General features: G+C 38.7%; 1 protein-coding gene across 1 annotated transcript; it reads right to left on the bottom strand.

The window, feature by feature from the left end:
* Positions 1–6,156: 6,156 nt before the first annotated feature.
* LOC116262929 (RING-H2 finger protein ATL79-like) lies at positions 6,157–7,040 on the bottom strand. Its single transcript, XM_031642466.2, has one exon. The coding sequence runs from the start codon at positions 6,876–6,878 to the stop codon at positions 6,369–6,371; it is 510 nt and encodes a 169-aa protein (XP_031498326.1). The 5' UTR covers positions 6,879–7,040; the 3' UTR covers positions 6,157–6,368.
* Between the last annotated feature and the right edge of the window lie 4,983 nt (positions 7,041–12,023).

Here is a 12,023-nt window from a genome sequence, read left to right as displayed (position 1 = left end):
ATCCCCATTTGGTTTCATATTTAGATCAGCCTCCAGATCCGTTTAAGATTGATCCCATTAAATTAAGATGGTAAACAATATATCTGTAAACACTGCAAAACGAGACTAGTTACTACCAGTGTCATAAAAATTAGCCTGAATTAATCAGCCGATTCAAATTCAGTTCAATTTAATAATACATGGGTGCCAAGTAGACATTTTTATTGAGGTTCTTCTTTTACAATTAAATTATATATATATATACTTACATATATATTTTACATGTTTTTCAATAAATGGATAGAACAATATTGATTGCTGATTCACTGTCATGCGTTTAACCATTTCTTATTGGATGTTGGTGCCTTCAATCAATTGAAGTGTCTAATACTTTTTAAATTAATATCTTCAATTAAAATTTTTGGTTCCGCCAACGGCAAGTTGATGTTGGAGATGAATGTCAATACCTAGACACTGGGGCCGCCAATCATATCTGGATGGACTATTGATCCATGATCAAGGCCAACAAATGTCTAGGTGGGCCTTTACCGATTAATTTTTTTCAAAATTTTAGTTTTACCATTATAAAAAGTTTGTGAAAATATGGGTGACCTTGGATCCCACAGCAATCATGAACTCAACAGGAAAAGAGAAATGGGGAGGGGCTTGAGCCTCTTCGGGATAACTTCGGTTAAAAATTTTCAAAAATTTTATTTAGTGCTGATTGTAGGACTAGGGGCGAACACGAGTTAAGTCGAGCTCGAGTTCAGTCAGCTCGAGCTCGGCTCGAGAAATGAAACCTCGAAACTCGGCTCGAGCTCGAGAATAGCTTGATGGAAGCAGCTCGAGCTCCAGCTCGACAGTTACGTGTTGAGATCGAACTCAACTTGATTATTTAAACAACTCGTTAACTAAATGACTCGGCTCGAACTTGTTCACGAGCCGAGCTTTAACGAGTCGGTTTGTTCACCCCTATATAGGACTATTCCTCTCCCTAAAGATAAAATCCTGACTCCGCACTTAAGTGAGCCTATCGAAGGAGAGACATACATGCATTCTTAGCAGATAGAGCGACTCTCAAAAGAGAAAACATGCATGCAATGTATATCTACTATCCGATCCATATTTCTTATTAATTTTGTAGTGTGGTGGTCGTCGTTTCATGTGATTGGGGTGGGCCTACTCTGATCGTACCGACTGCCGGAACCAATTTCTTATGAATTCTACAGTGTGATGGTGATCGTTTCATGTGATGGGGGGGCGGCCCTACTCTGATCATGTCAGTCGATCATGGTTATCCTTTCTGCCTTCTTACGGATTAGAAGACGATTGATTCCACCTGCTCTAACTTCATCCATGGCCGTCTCCACGCTTCACAGAAACAAGATCTCGACAAGTTTTGTCAAAAGTTTCACATAATGGTAGAACAACGACTCCATACGACTACAAAAAACTTTAACTCGTGGTGGTTTCGCCAACTACCACCTTGGAAAAAAATCTGCCAGATGCTTCCAAAACAATGCTGATCCCTCTCTTTCATTGCCACTGTATTAAATCGATTATATATATATATATATATATATATATATATATATATATATATATATATTTTGAAGGGGGCTACAGATTATATGTCCAAAAGAGCACTCATATATATAACAAACCAAATATTTGAAAATTACATTGAAAATAAAGAAATTTTGAGGAGTTGGTGTGGGCAACTGCTCACACCGGGTGCATATGTGGCTCCGCCTCTGTTGTCACGTTTCATTGTGTTATTTTTTTAGACTACAAATAGTGGTTTAATTGAATGATAATTAATAGAATTCCAATCAAATATGACTAAATCTAACTGTTAAAACGGTTTATAAGTTATAACCCCACTGGTTGAAAAAAAGGTAAAGGACGAATTCGAGAATGTAAGAAAAATAAAGTGGGAATATGAAAAATGTCTAATAAAGTGCGTACTATTTTGAAGAAAAAGCTAAATAAAGCAATAAACCTCTGGCAGTCGGTCCCTTCTTCACCTCTCCGTGTCTTTTTATGCGGGAAAAGGGTTCCCACCAAAACGAAACCATGAAAACAAGGGGCGCCCCTCGGGAAATATTCTCCACTACCTGCTCCCGTGGGCTGACCGCTCATCGTGGGACCCGTTTACGTTACGTGACGGCCCTTTTCTCAGGAAAATGCATCTGTTTCCTGCGAAACAAACAGGGTCACAGGGCCCACAAGTCCAGCAGATCCAGAAATCCATGTCCCGGTAATAATGCTTTCGGCCTTCCACTTGCCTTAGTAGATCCACACATGATCCCTGAAGCGCTTTTTCATGGATTTGGATATCCAGATTTCGTATTGGGTGTTGGATTCTTTCTCTTTTTGGGAAAATAAAACCTGGATTGCATTGGTATTGCGCTTCTTCGGTTTTGATTTGCACCAGGTCATCAAACAGGGCTGCGGGGAAAATGTCTTTTCCTTGGCTCGTAAAGCGAGGAGGAAGTATCATGAACAGATAAGAAGAAGAAGGTACGTGATAAAAATGGCTTACTTCGTCGTCTCCCTGGCCCTCGGAAATCTCTCCCTCTCCGCCTTGATTGGTATACGTGGCTGAATTTATCTGCCAAAAAAAAAGGATCCGATGTATTGAAATCGGACTTGCGTACCTGTCTCTGCCCTTGAATCGGGCCCTCAATTATGATTGAACGTATGGTCCTGTTCTTCACATTGCTAAGATTTCAAGCTCATGAAAAAGGGCGGTTATGGACAAAATGTACGTCATGTTTCATCTTATTCTAAATTTGTATTAGGAGATGGCCATCTTTTCATGTCCCTTCAAAAACAAAATAAATTAATGGAATTGGCACTGTATAATTGTTGCAGAGCTCTTATGCAACTCCCATAAACGGACTTCCCATCACTTGTTGAGAGAGGTCGATTCACCCTGCACCAACTCCCTCTTCTGTTACAATTCAATCTCAGAGTTAATGTGCTTAAGGTGATTTTCGAAGTTAGAAGGAAGTTAAATCAATGGGTGTAGCGCAACTGAGTAGCAAAACAATTCACATTCAAGGGTTCGAATCTCGTGGTCACAGTCATGATTTAGTGTGTTACTTTTTGAAATGCAAAAAGTTTTTAGTTGAATGATGTACAAGGGTAACTCAGTTTTCTCCTAAGTAAACATTAAAGTTAAAGGAGGTTAAACATACAGATATTTGAACATATTTCTAAGTGCCGGATGAGTAAGTGAGACCAAACTTGACACCATATAACACCATGCTGAGGGTTTGTGATTGCATCAAAATACCAAATCCTCCCCACCACAGATCTCGTTGCTAAATCCTTACATTTATATTCCGAACATACTAAAACAAAAGAATATATATATATATATATATATGGATCTCGAGGCAGTTATTGCATTCCCATGTGCCTTCTGATGCAATGTGGGGGCACATGTGTAAGGGCATCTAATGATGGTATGGTTAAATTTTAGCTGTGTGGGGATCTAGGCAGAGGGGAACCAATATTCTTTGGGGGACCCTAGGGTTTAGGTAGGGCTGCGGTATGATATAGGCCAGGTTTGGCTTCTTCAAATTTGAGCAGACCATGATAGGGTCTTGGTATGGCTACACATGAGCCGAGTTGAGCCCAAGCTTAGCCAGCACTTGACTCAAAAACTCAAACTAGAGCTCGGTTCGAACTTGACTCAAGTTTCTTATAACAAGCTCAAGCTCGACTACACAAAATCGAAATTCAACTCGACTCATTTAACCCATTTAACTCGCTTAGGTGTTAACTCGTTTAGTGTCAACTCGTGTAAGCATTAACTCGTTTAACTACTATGTAAACATTAACTCATGTAATTTATAAAAATAATATATATGTAGGCACAAATGTCATTAAAAATAATGATAACATTGATATCAATAAGTAGGGTAAAAAAAAAAGGAAAATATCTAAAGTTTCTTGCAAAGGGACAAAGTGTATCAATTCTCACGTTATCGATCCTTAAGGTCGAAGGTAGCCTTCTGTGGCAAAAAGTCATGTTAAACCTCATACTTATGTTATTGTTAAGTTTTTTAGCATGGTACCGAAGCAAGATGATCCCTGCATGGTGCATGCAGAATGAATTAATCCTAATCTTAAAGTGATTATGAAGTTAGGATGAAAAATGCAAGGATGGATAATGATAAACATTTGCTGAAGAAGATTTAGGGTTCAATGATGGCCTCTAAATGGGGGCTTGTTCAACAATGTAATAGCTTGATCAATCTTCCCAAATTTTTCCAGGACAACTAGGACTTTCAAATACGTTGTCTAGTTTGACGCAGGATGAAAATATAAAAGTTACAAAACAAGATTTTCACTACAAAAGGGAGGTTGTTATTATTAAAAATAACATTGTGGTCTATAAGGGAATGACATCTATGTAGGTAAAGAAGTCAAGAAAAATAATAATGACATTGTTATCAACAAGAATGCATTGCAAAAAAAAAAAGTCAATTGAAATATCTCTTGAAATCTTTAAGTTTGCGTATGCCAAATATCTAACATGATCAAATAGGACCTTCCCAACAAAAGGAAAGTCACTATTGTTAACAATCATATTATGAACCATAAGGAAATTACATCCTTGGAGGTAAAGACACTAAACAAAATAATAATAGCGTTGTTATCAACAAAGAGGACCGCTAAAAAAAGTGAAATCTCTAAAGATTATGACAAACAAAGAGTATAAATATCAAATCTCATCCCATCGATCCTCAAGGCAGATGGTGGCCTTCCATGGTGAAAAAAGATCCTTGGATTGAAGTTTTCTTTATTGTTTTTAATTAAATAAATACATTATTTAGGATATCATGTTTAGTTTTATAATAGTTTGCTTGATTACATTAAATTGTCATCAAAGCGATTTTTTTAATGTTAAAAAATTCAAATTTCCAAAATAATTGTGAAAAGGATTTCTTCTCCTTCTTATCCGCCTTTAACAGGTCGTAACAATTTTACTAACTAATAATCAGTGATCACATTCAATTGCATATTTTATGAATTATAATGCATCTTTTATGACTATTTTTTATTTTATTTTATAGCACTAACGACTACGTCCTTTCATACTTTTTGGTTGGTAAACAATTTTCTACTTTGTACTTCATTTGAGATTATGGGCGTGCATCGACCAAATCATTTGATTTTTTATTCTCTATTCTCAGCATTTAACTCAAATTATAGCAATTTGGGGTAAACAGTCCGAAGTCATTTAAGAAGATCATACTTCCATTAATAAATGTTTTTCTTTTTTTTTTTTCTGGGAGGGGTTTATATTCACAAGTTCATTTGAAACTTGCAGTAAATTTGATAAAGCGAAACACCAATTAAAATAAACTTGAAATAAAGGGAAACATCAATCGCGACGAAGTGATGAACCCACCAACTCTCATACTTCTCCTTGGAGAAAGAAATTAATATATTTCCATCATCTTTCCTTGGAAGGAGAGAAAAGGGTCCTGCTTCCCCTTATGAGCCACGAACATATTCATCCCTACACGTTAAACACTGTTGACAAAGTCGTCTCATAACTTTGGGCAAATTCGTTTCTACTTGCAGTTAGATCTGTCAAAAGTCAGGAGCAGTTTAGTTTTCACGAAAATGGAATCTGTTCCCTTAAACAGATATTAAAAACCTGAGAAAATGTAGTGGAATTAAAGGCCTTTTGTACTGAAATAAATCCATCGGCGGAATTCCAACTATGCTAGAACTAGAGTTTGAATTAAAGATGTTTTCCACTGAAATAAATCCATTTGCTGAATTCCAACAATGGTAGAACCAGAGCTTGAATTAAAGGTCTTTTCTACTGAAATAAATCCATCTGCTGAATTCCAACTATGCCATAACTAGAGGTTGAATTAAAATAGCTGAATTCCAACAATGGTAGAACTAGAACTAGAGTTTGCTCCGGTAAAACATAATCTCCCACTGAGTTATCAACAAAAATGAAACCCTACGTCGGAAAACACAGAAACTTGAAGACCCGTTGTTTGATTGTAAGAAGATTGGCGCTTCACCGAAAATTTCCTCCTTTTTAAAGAAAAAGGAAGATGAACCATCATTGCATCGCCCACCCACGGTTAAAAAGTTGTATATTTTAAGAAAAAAGAAGGGGAAGGAAAGCTGCAAAAGTACAACAAAAACCTAATCTTTTCACTGTACTGAAGATAAACACAAAAATGGCAGAAAAAAGAAAAACCTCTAAAAACAGAAGAAATGCAAGATTTTCTACCAATTTCTAAAAACCAATCAACATGACAAGAAAACCTTGCTTTCAGCTGTCTCTTCTTCAGATGGTACACGGGCAATTTCGTCTTTCTCCGGGCTCCCCTTCCGGCCGCATCTCAGACGGCGGCAGCAGGGAGTGGCGGGGCCTTGTCGGGGGACTTCTCGGCCAAGCAGAGGCCGCGGCAAGTCGGGCAAGAGTCGTGTGCGGCGAGCCACGCCTCCACACACGTCACGTGGAAGCCGTGCCGGCACCTCGGCAGCACCCGGACGCGCTCCCCGTCGGCGAACTCCGTGAGGCAGATGGCGCACTCCGCGGTCGCCCCCGCGAGCTCCATTCCGGACGAGTACACCAGCGCCGGTGAAGCGGGAATGGCGGCAGTGGCAGAAGCGGCGGGCTTGGTGGACTCCGAGGGGTCGTGAGCGGCCTTCCACCAGCGGACGACGAAGCGGGCGGCCGCATGGATGGCGAGGCCGCAAGCGAGCGAGCAAATGAGGGCCACCAGCACCATGGACAGACTGGAGCCGAAGTCGCCCGAGCTGGAGTACGGCCACCACCTGTCGGAGGACGCTGCCGGCGACGTCTGTTCGTCGGTCGGCAAGGGTGGTTCACGCAGAATCCTCGCCATCGTTGAGAGAGAGAGAGAGAGAGAGAGGAAGGGAGGGAGGGGTTTGGTTCTGTGACGTGGGTGCGAAGGACTGAAGACGTGAGGAGGGAAGGCCTTGTAGAGAAAGGGCAGGGTCAGGGATGGATGCTGCTCTTCTTTTCATGTCGCCATGATGCTGACGAGTGTAAGTTTTTCCTGTACAACTTTTCATTCAGGTGTCTCTCATGATCTCAAAAAAATGTTTTACATCTTTGAATTTCCTCATACATACTTGATCCTACGGACATATGCCAAGCAAGTAAGGATTTATTTTTTTATTATTTATGTTGTGTTTGTTTCATAAGGAATCTTAGATACGAAATGATAAATTTCAGATCGACGGATTTCAGGACGTACATTCTCTCTGACTTTAAATCTGTAGTTTTTCTTTTTTTACATACAATGCGGGTTTAACATATCTTTGAAAGGACACCTTTTAATGCAGCTCAAATCTAAGCTTTGAGACTATCAAACGCAATCCTAATGCAACATCCCTTCTTAGTTGTCGCCGGGACTGGTTATTTATGTAAAACGTTTGAACTCTATTTGTCCTTGAAATGAAATTCCTAAATACGAAATACCCTTACATGACGGCTGGAAAAGTACCACTTATATGAAAACATGGAACTATGGAGTCTGTTTCTAGAAAAGGACTTATAGGAAAGATTTTCCCGATTTGTTTGTATTCTGGCGCTACCTTCTTTCGGTGTTTGGTGTCTACTGGGAACGAACGTTGCGCGGTTGTTCGTGCTCTGTGTAACTGCCAAAAATAAATCTGGGTTTTGACCGTGGTTGAATCTCATCCCAGGAACACATGTAAGTAATTGGTAGCTTGGCCATGGATTTGTTTGAAAAACTAATCAGAAGATATTAATTATTAACTTAAAAAACTATAGATTCTTAGAAAAAACTGAAAAAAAGGGTTGCTGCTGAATCAAATCAATTTGCCACATTCAGTTTGGTTGATTATTTCTTGATGAAGCCTTCTTTTGGTGTTTTATGTAAAATATATGAAACATTAATCCAAAATATGTGTATGGTATCTGTCGTTGTTTCGGGCTACTAACTAGAGCTTATTTTTCTGATAAAACGGCAACTAAACATGTTAGTAAAGTTAGAACATTGTCAAAATACAATGCAGTAAAAATGCCATTGGCATAATCAACGTATCAACTCATTTGCGAGAACCATGTGCACCTCTGGCGGAGCCTTTATTGCATTTCCAGTTGCTGGTTCGTATACCTAACATCCGACGAGTATAAAGGACATGAATACAAGCGCAAAGGAGAGTCCTCTCATCTTCATCATTTTACTGTACAAATTTTTCCATAGCAGTTTCCTTGTAGTATGTGATGATTGCAGGTTTCTTTCTTAAACAGGAATTGAAATGAATACGCAGCCTTCTACTGCACTAAACCCTCAAGAGTTTTGGTGCCCATTCATCCATCTTGGGCTTTTCTTTGAACTTAGAGCCTCAACTTTTGCTTGGACTCATAGTTACCCTTACATGGAATAACCCAAAGACATCTATTTGTGGCTTTGTGCAAATGGGTTGAGCCTTGGATCTGGACTCTGTTTAGCGTGATTGAATTGTAGTGCACCTTTGAGATAAATTTGGAGCAGATTTGAGTGCGAATGGGGTTAATTTATCCAAACTCATCCAGTTGCCATTCTAAAGGATCAAGATATGGATACATTTCATTGGATCAATATCAGACAAGTAAACACTCGTGCAAAGTTCCACGCTGGTGGCACACATACAAACCATTTGAGTTCCTTGCTATCTTCAAAAATTGCAATATCTCTGTCATATCCAAGTGATATAAGCATATCTCTAATGCATTAAACCTTGTCTAATTTGCTTATTCTTAGCTTTGTTCTTTTGTTCAAGATCAAAAAATCATTTCCTATGCATTTGAGCACCTTGCTATCTTCAAAAATTTTATACGTATAAAATGTTTTTTATTCTAATCGGCTCGGGCCTCAGGCCTGCACAGTTCTGGGCTCGGAGCTGCTAGGAAATAAGTTTTTATTCTACATTATTCACTTGATCAGTGATGTGCTGCTAATATTCCTCACACTTGTTAATGTGCATACTCCACTAAGTCCAAATTTGTAAATTGTAAGTAGAGACCAAGACTTGCAAAAGAGCAATCATCCAAACCAAAATAGCAAAAAATATCTAAATTCGGTTAAGCTGATATCTTCAAAACTCCTTTTAGGCACGATGATTTGCACTGAAAAATTTATGGGCCTCTTTTCCAAAAATGGTATGTCTCCATTACCATCACTAACAATCTTTCACAAGGATTAAGTGCGCTAGGCACTATGATTTGTATTGAAAATTTATGGGCTTCTTTTCCAAAAATGGTATGCCTCCATTACCATCATCAACAATCTTTCACAAGGATTCACTTGTTCAGGTTCATCTCCACTTGGGTGGCTGATCTTTTTAAGTCTGTTTTTCCTTTAGTGGAGGACCTTGTCTTTGAAGGCCTATATTGAGAAGAAGATTTCTAGAGGCCAAAATTTTCACATTAGTTGCTGAAGCGACCTCATAGTTGTGTCAACTGCCAAACAAGAACCCAACTTTAAACTGTGGTTAAAATCTCAATGAAATTGAAGTAAACAGTATCTGTGTCTTTCCTTTGTATTAGATTAGATTGGTCCTTAGCAGCATCCTTCTCTCAAGAGAAATGAACAATAAAAGAGAAAGCAGTCAAACGCACACGCTTTTTCAAAGATGCAAACAGAATGTAAGCAGACAATTAATTTTGTACCATGAATTTAAGGACTTGGCATTAGAGTTCAGAGTTGTGTCTGCCCTAGAGTGAGTGAGAGACCAACCTGCACCTGCATGGGAAAATTGAAGCACCTTTTGGCTTTGCTTTGGTGTGCCCTTGCCCTCCCCCATTGGCATACAGGCAGTTGTAAAGATTATGCAAAAGCTAAAAATCATCCAAATTCTTATCCTACTATAATTGACAATGAAATTTCCTAAAATCATAAGAACAACGTTCTTTCAGGGAATTCCTTCTTTTCTAAAATCCCTAGTTGCCAAAGGAGACAAATTATATACTAGAAAGACTATGTTTTATGAGTTGCAAATTACCAACATACTCCTATTAGTTCAATAAATAGAAGATATTTCTTTATAAAAGTAAATGTAAACTTTAGAAAATTTTTATTCTATAAAATTGTTAAAATATCCTATTCAATCCAGCTCATGCTTATCAAACACAAACACTGGAAGTTCACTTCAGGAAAACTTTTGCTTAAAAAGTAAAGGGAATGGGCAACAAAATTCCCATTCCACTCACTTGTGTAAATATCTTTCCAAAACTTATTTCGTTTTCACTATTTCCAGTATATCAAAAAACCTACCAAGAAACGAAAAGGAAATCAACAAGAGTCCCCACTTTCTGCCGGACGTCGAGGGTTTCCTTCTTCGTTTCGCTCCGCCGTATTTCTTTCTGTGGGTCTTCTTCTTCGTGGTGATCAGAGGAAATGGAGGAGGAGGGGACCGGGAGGGTGATGGCGAAGGACGAGGTGAAGACCGTGATGCTCAAGAGCTGGAAGAAGAAGACGAAAATAACAAGAAGAACCTAAAAACGAAGGAAAACGTTCTAAAGGTTTATGAAAACTTCTTTTCAACTTCATATTTCTAATACATGAAAGGGGTTCTAAATAAATGTTAGAAAAGTGGTAGGGCGCAATATCCAAATTGAATGTGCACTGTAGGACCCTAAAGGTATAGAAAATTGGGAGGCCTTCTAGCCTCGCTTCCGGCGGTAGGGAATGAAGGAAGAGAGAAAGGCAAGGGAGAAGATGCAGATCGTCTCCATATTTCCAACTCCATATTTTGTTTTCATTTCTTCAATTCTTGAAAACATCTTTCCAACTCCATATTTCCAATACATCAAACCGGTTTTAAATAAATGTTAAAAATGTGGTTGGGTGTGACGTCAAGTTTTAGCTTCTTCTTGTTATTTCCATCTTCTTCTTCGAGCTCTTGAGCGTCACAGTCTTCACCTCGTCCTTGGCCATCACCTTCCTGGTCCCCTCCTCCTCCCCTTCCTCTGATCACCAGAAGAAGAAGACCCACAGAAAGAAATACGACAGAGCGAAACGAAGAAGGAAACCCTTGACGTCCAGCAGAAAGTGGGGACTCTTGCTGATTTCTTTTTCGTTTCTTGGTAGGTTTTTTGATATACTGGGATATTTACAGAAGCGAGTGGAATGAGAATTTTATTGCCCATTCCCTTCGCTTTTTAAGAAAAAGTTTTCCTGAAATGAACTTCGAGTGTTTGTGTGTTTGATGAGCATGAGCTGGACTGAATAGGATATTTTAACAATTTTATAGGATAAAAATTTTCTAAAGTTTACATTTACTTTTATAAAGAAATATCTTCCATTTATTGAACTAATAGGAGTATGTTGGTAATTTGCAACTCATAAAACATAGTCTTCCTTAAGAGCCATAGTGTATAATTTGTCTTCTTTTCTAACACTCAAAAGTTTAGTTTGTATCGAAGATTGTGAGAGATCTTCAATGGCTTATAAAGGGAGCACATTAATGAGATGATTGTCTTGGTTCATAGCCATTTTAGGATTGAAACAGAAATTGAGTCTTGGTTTGAGTCCTGGTTTCTAGTCTTTTTAGGATTGGAACCGAAGTTGTTAGGGGGCGGGTTAGGATCTGTCGAACCAGGAGCCCGTGCCCAGGTTATACCTTTGGCAACTGGGGATTTTAGAAAAGACGAAATTCCCCGAAAGAAAGAACGTTGTTCTTATCATATTTGGGATAACCCGTGATTTTAGGAAATTTCATTGTCAATTGTAGTAGGATAAGAATTTGGATGATTTTTAGCTTTTGCATAATCTTTACAACTGCCTCTATGTCAATGGGGGAGGCAATGGCACACCAAAGGCAAAGGTGCTTCAATTTTCCCATGCAGGTGCAGGTTGGTCTCCCACTCACTTTAGGGCAGACAGAACTCTTGAACTCTAATGCCAAGTCCTTAAATTCATGGTAAAAAAATTAATTGTCTCCTTACAGGCCAACCTATTGCTGCTAGATCCAGTAAAGCACTCATAATTTTTTGAAGTTACTAAAAAAATGCCATC

The sequence above is a fragment of the Nymphaea colorata genome, chromosome 10 (genome assembly GCF_008831285.2).
Source record: "Nymphaea colorata isolate Beijing-Zhang1983 chromosome 10, ASM883128v2, whole genome shotgun sequence".
Classification (NCBI taxonomy): Eukaryota; Viridiplantae; Streptophyta; class Magnoliopsida; order Nymphaeales; family Nymphaeaceae; genus Nymphaea; species Nymphaea colorata.
Note: the sequence above shows the minus strand (reverse complement) of the source record. Positions and strands in the feature narration are given on the sequence as shown.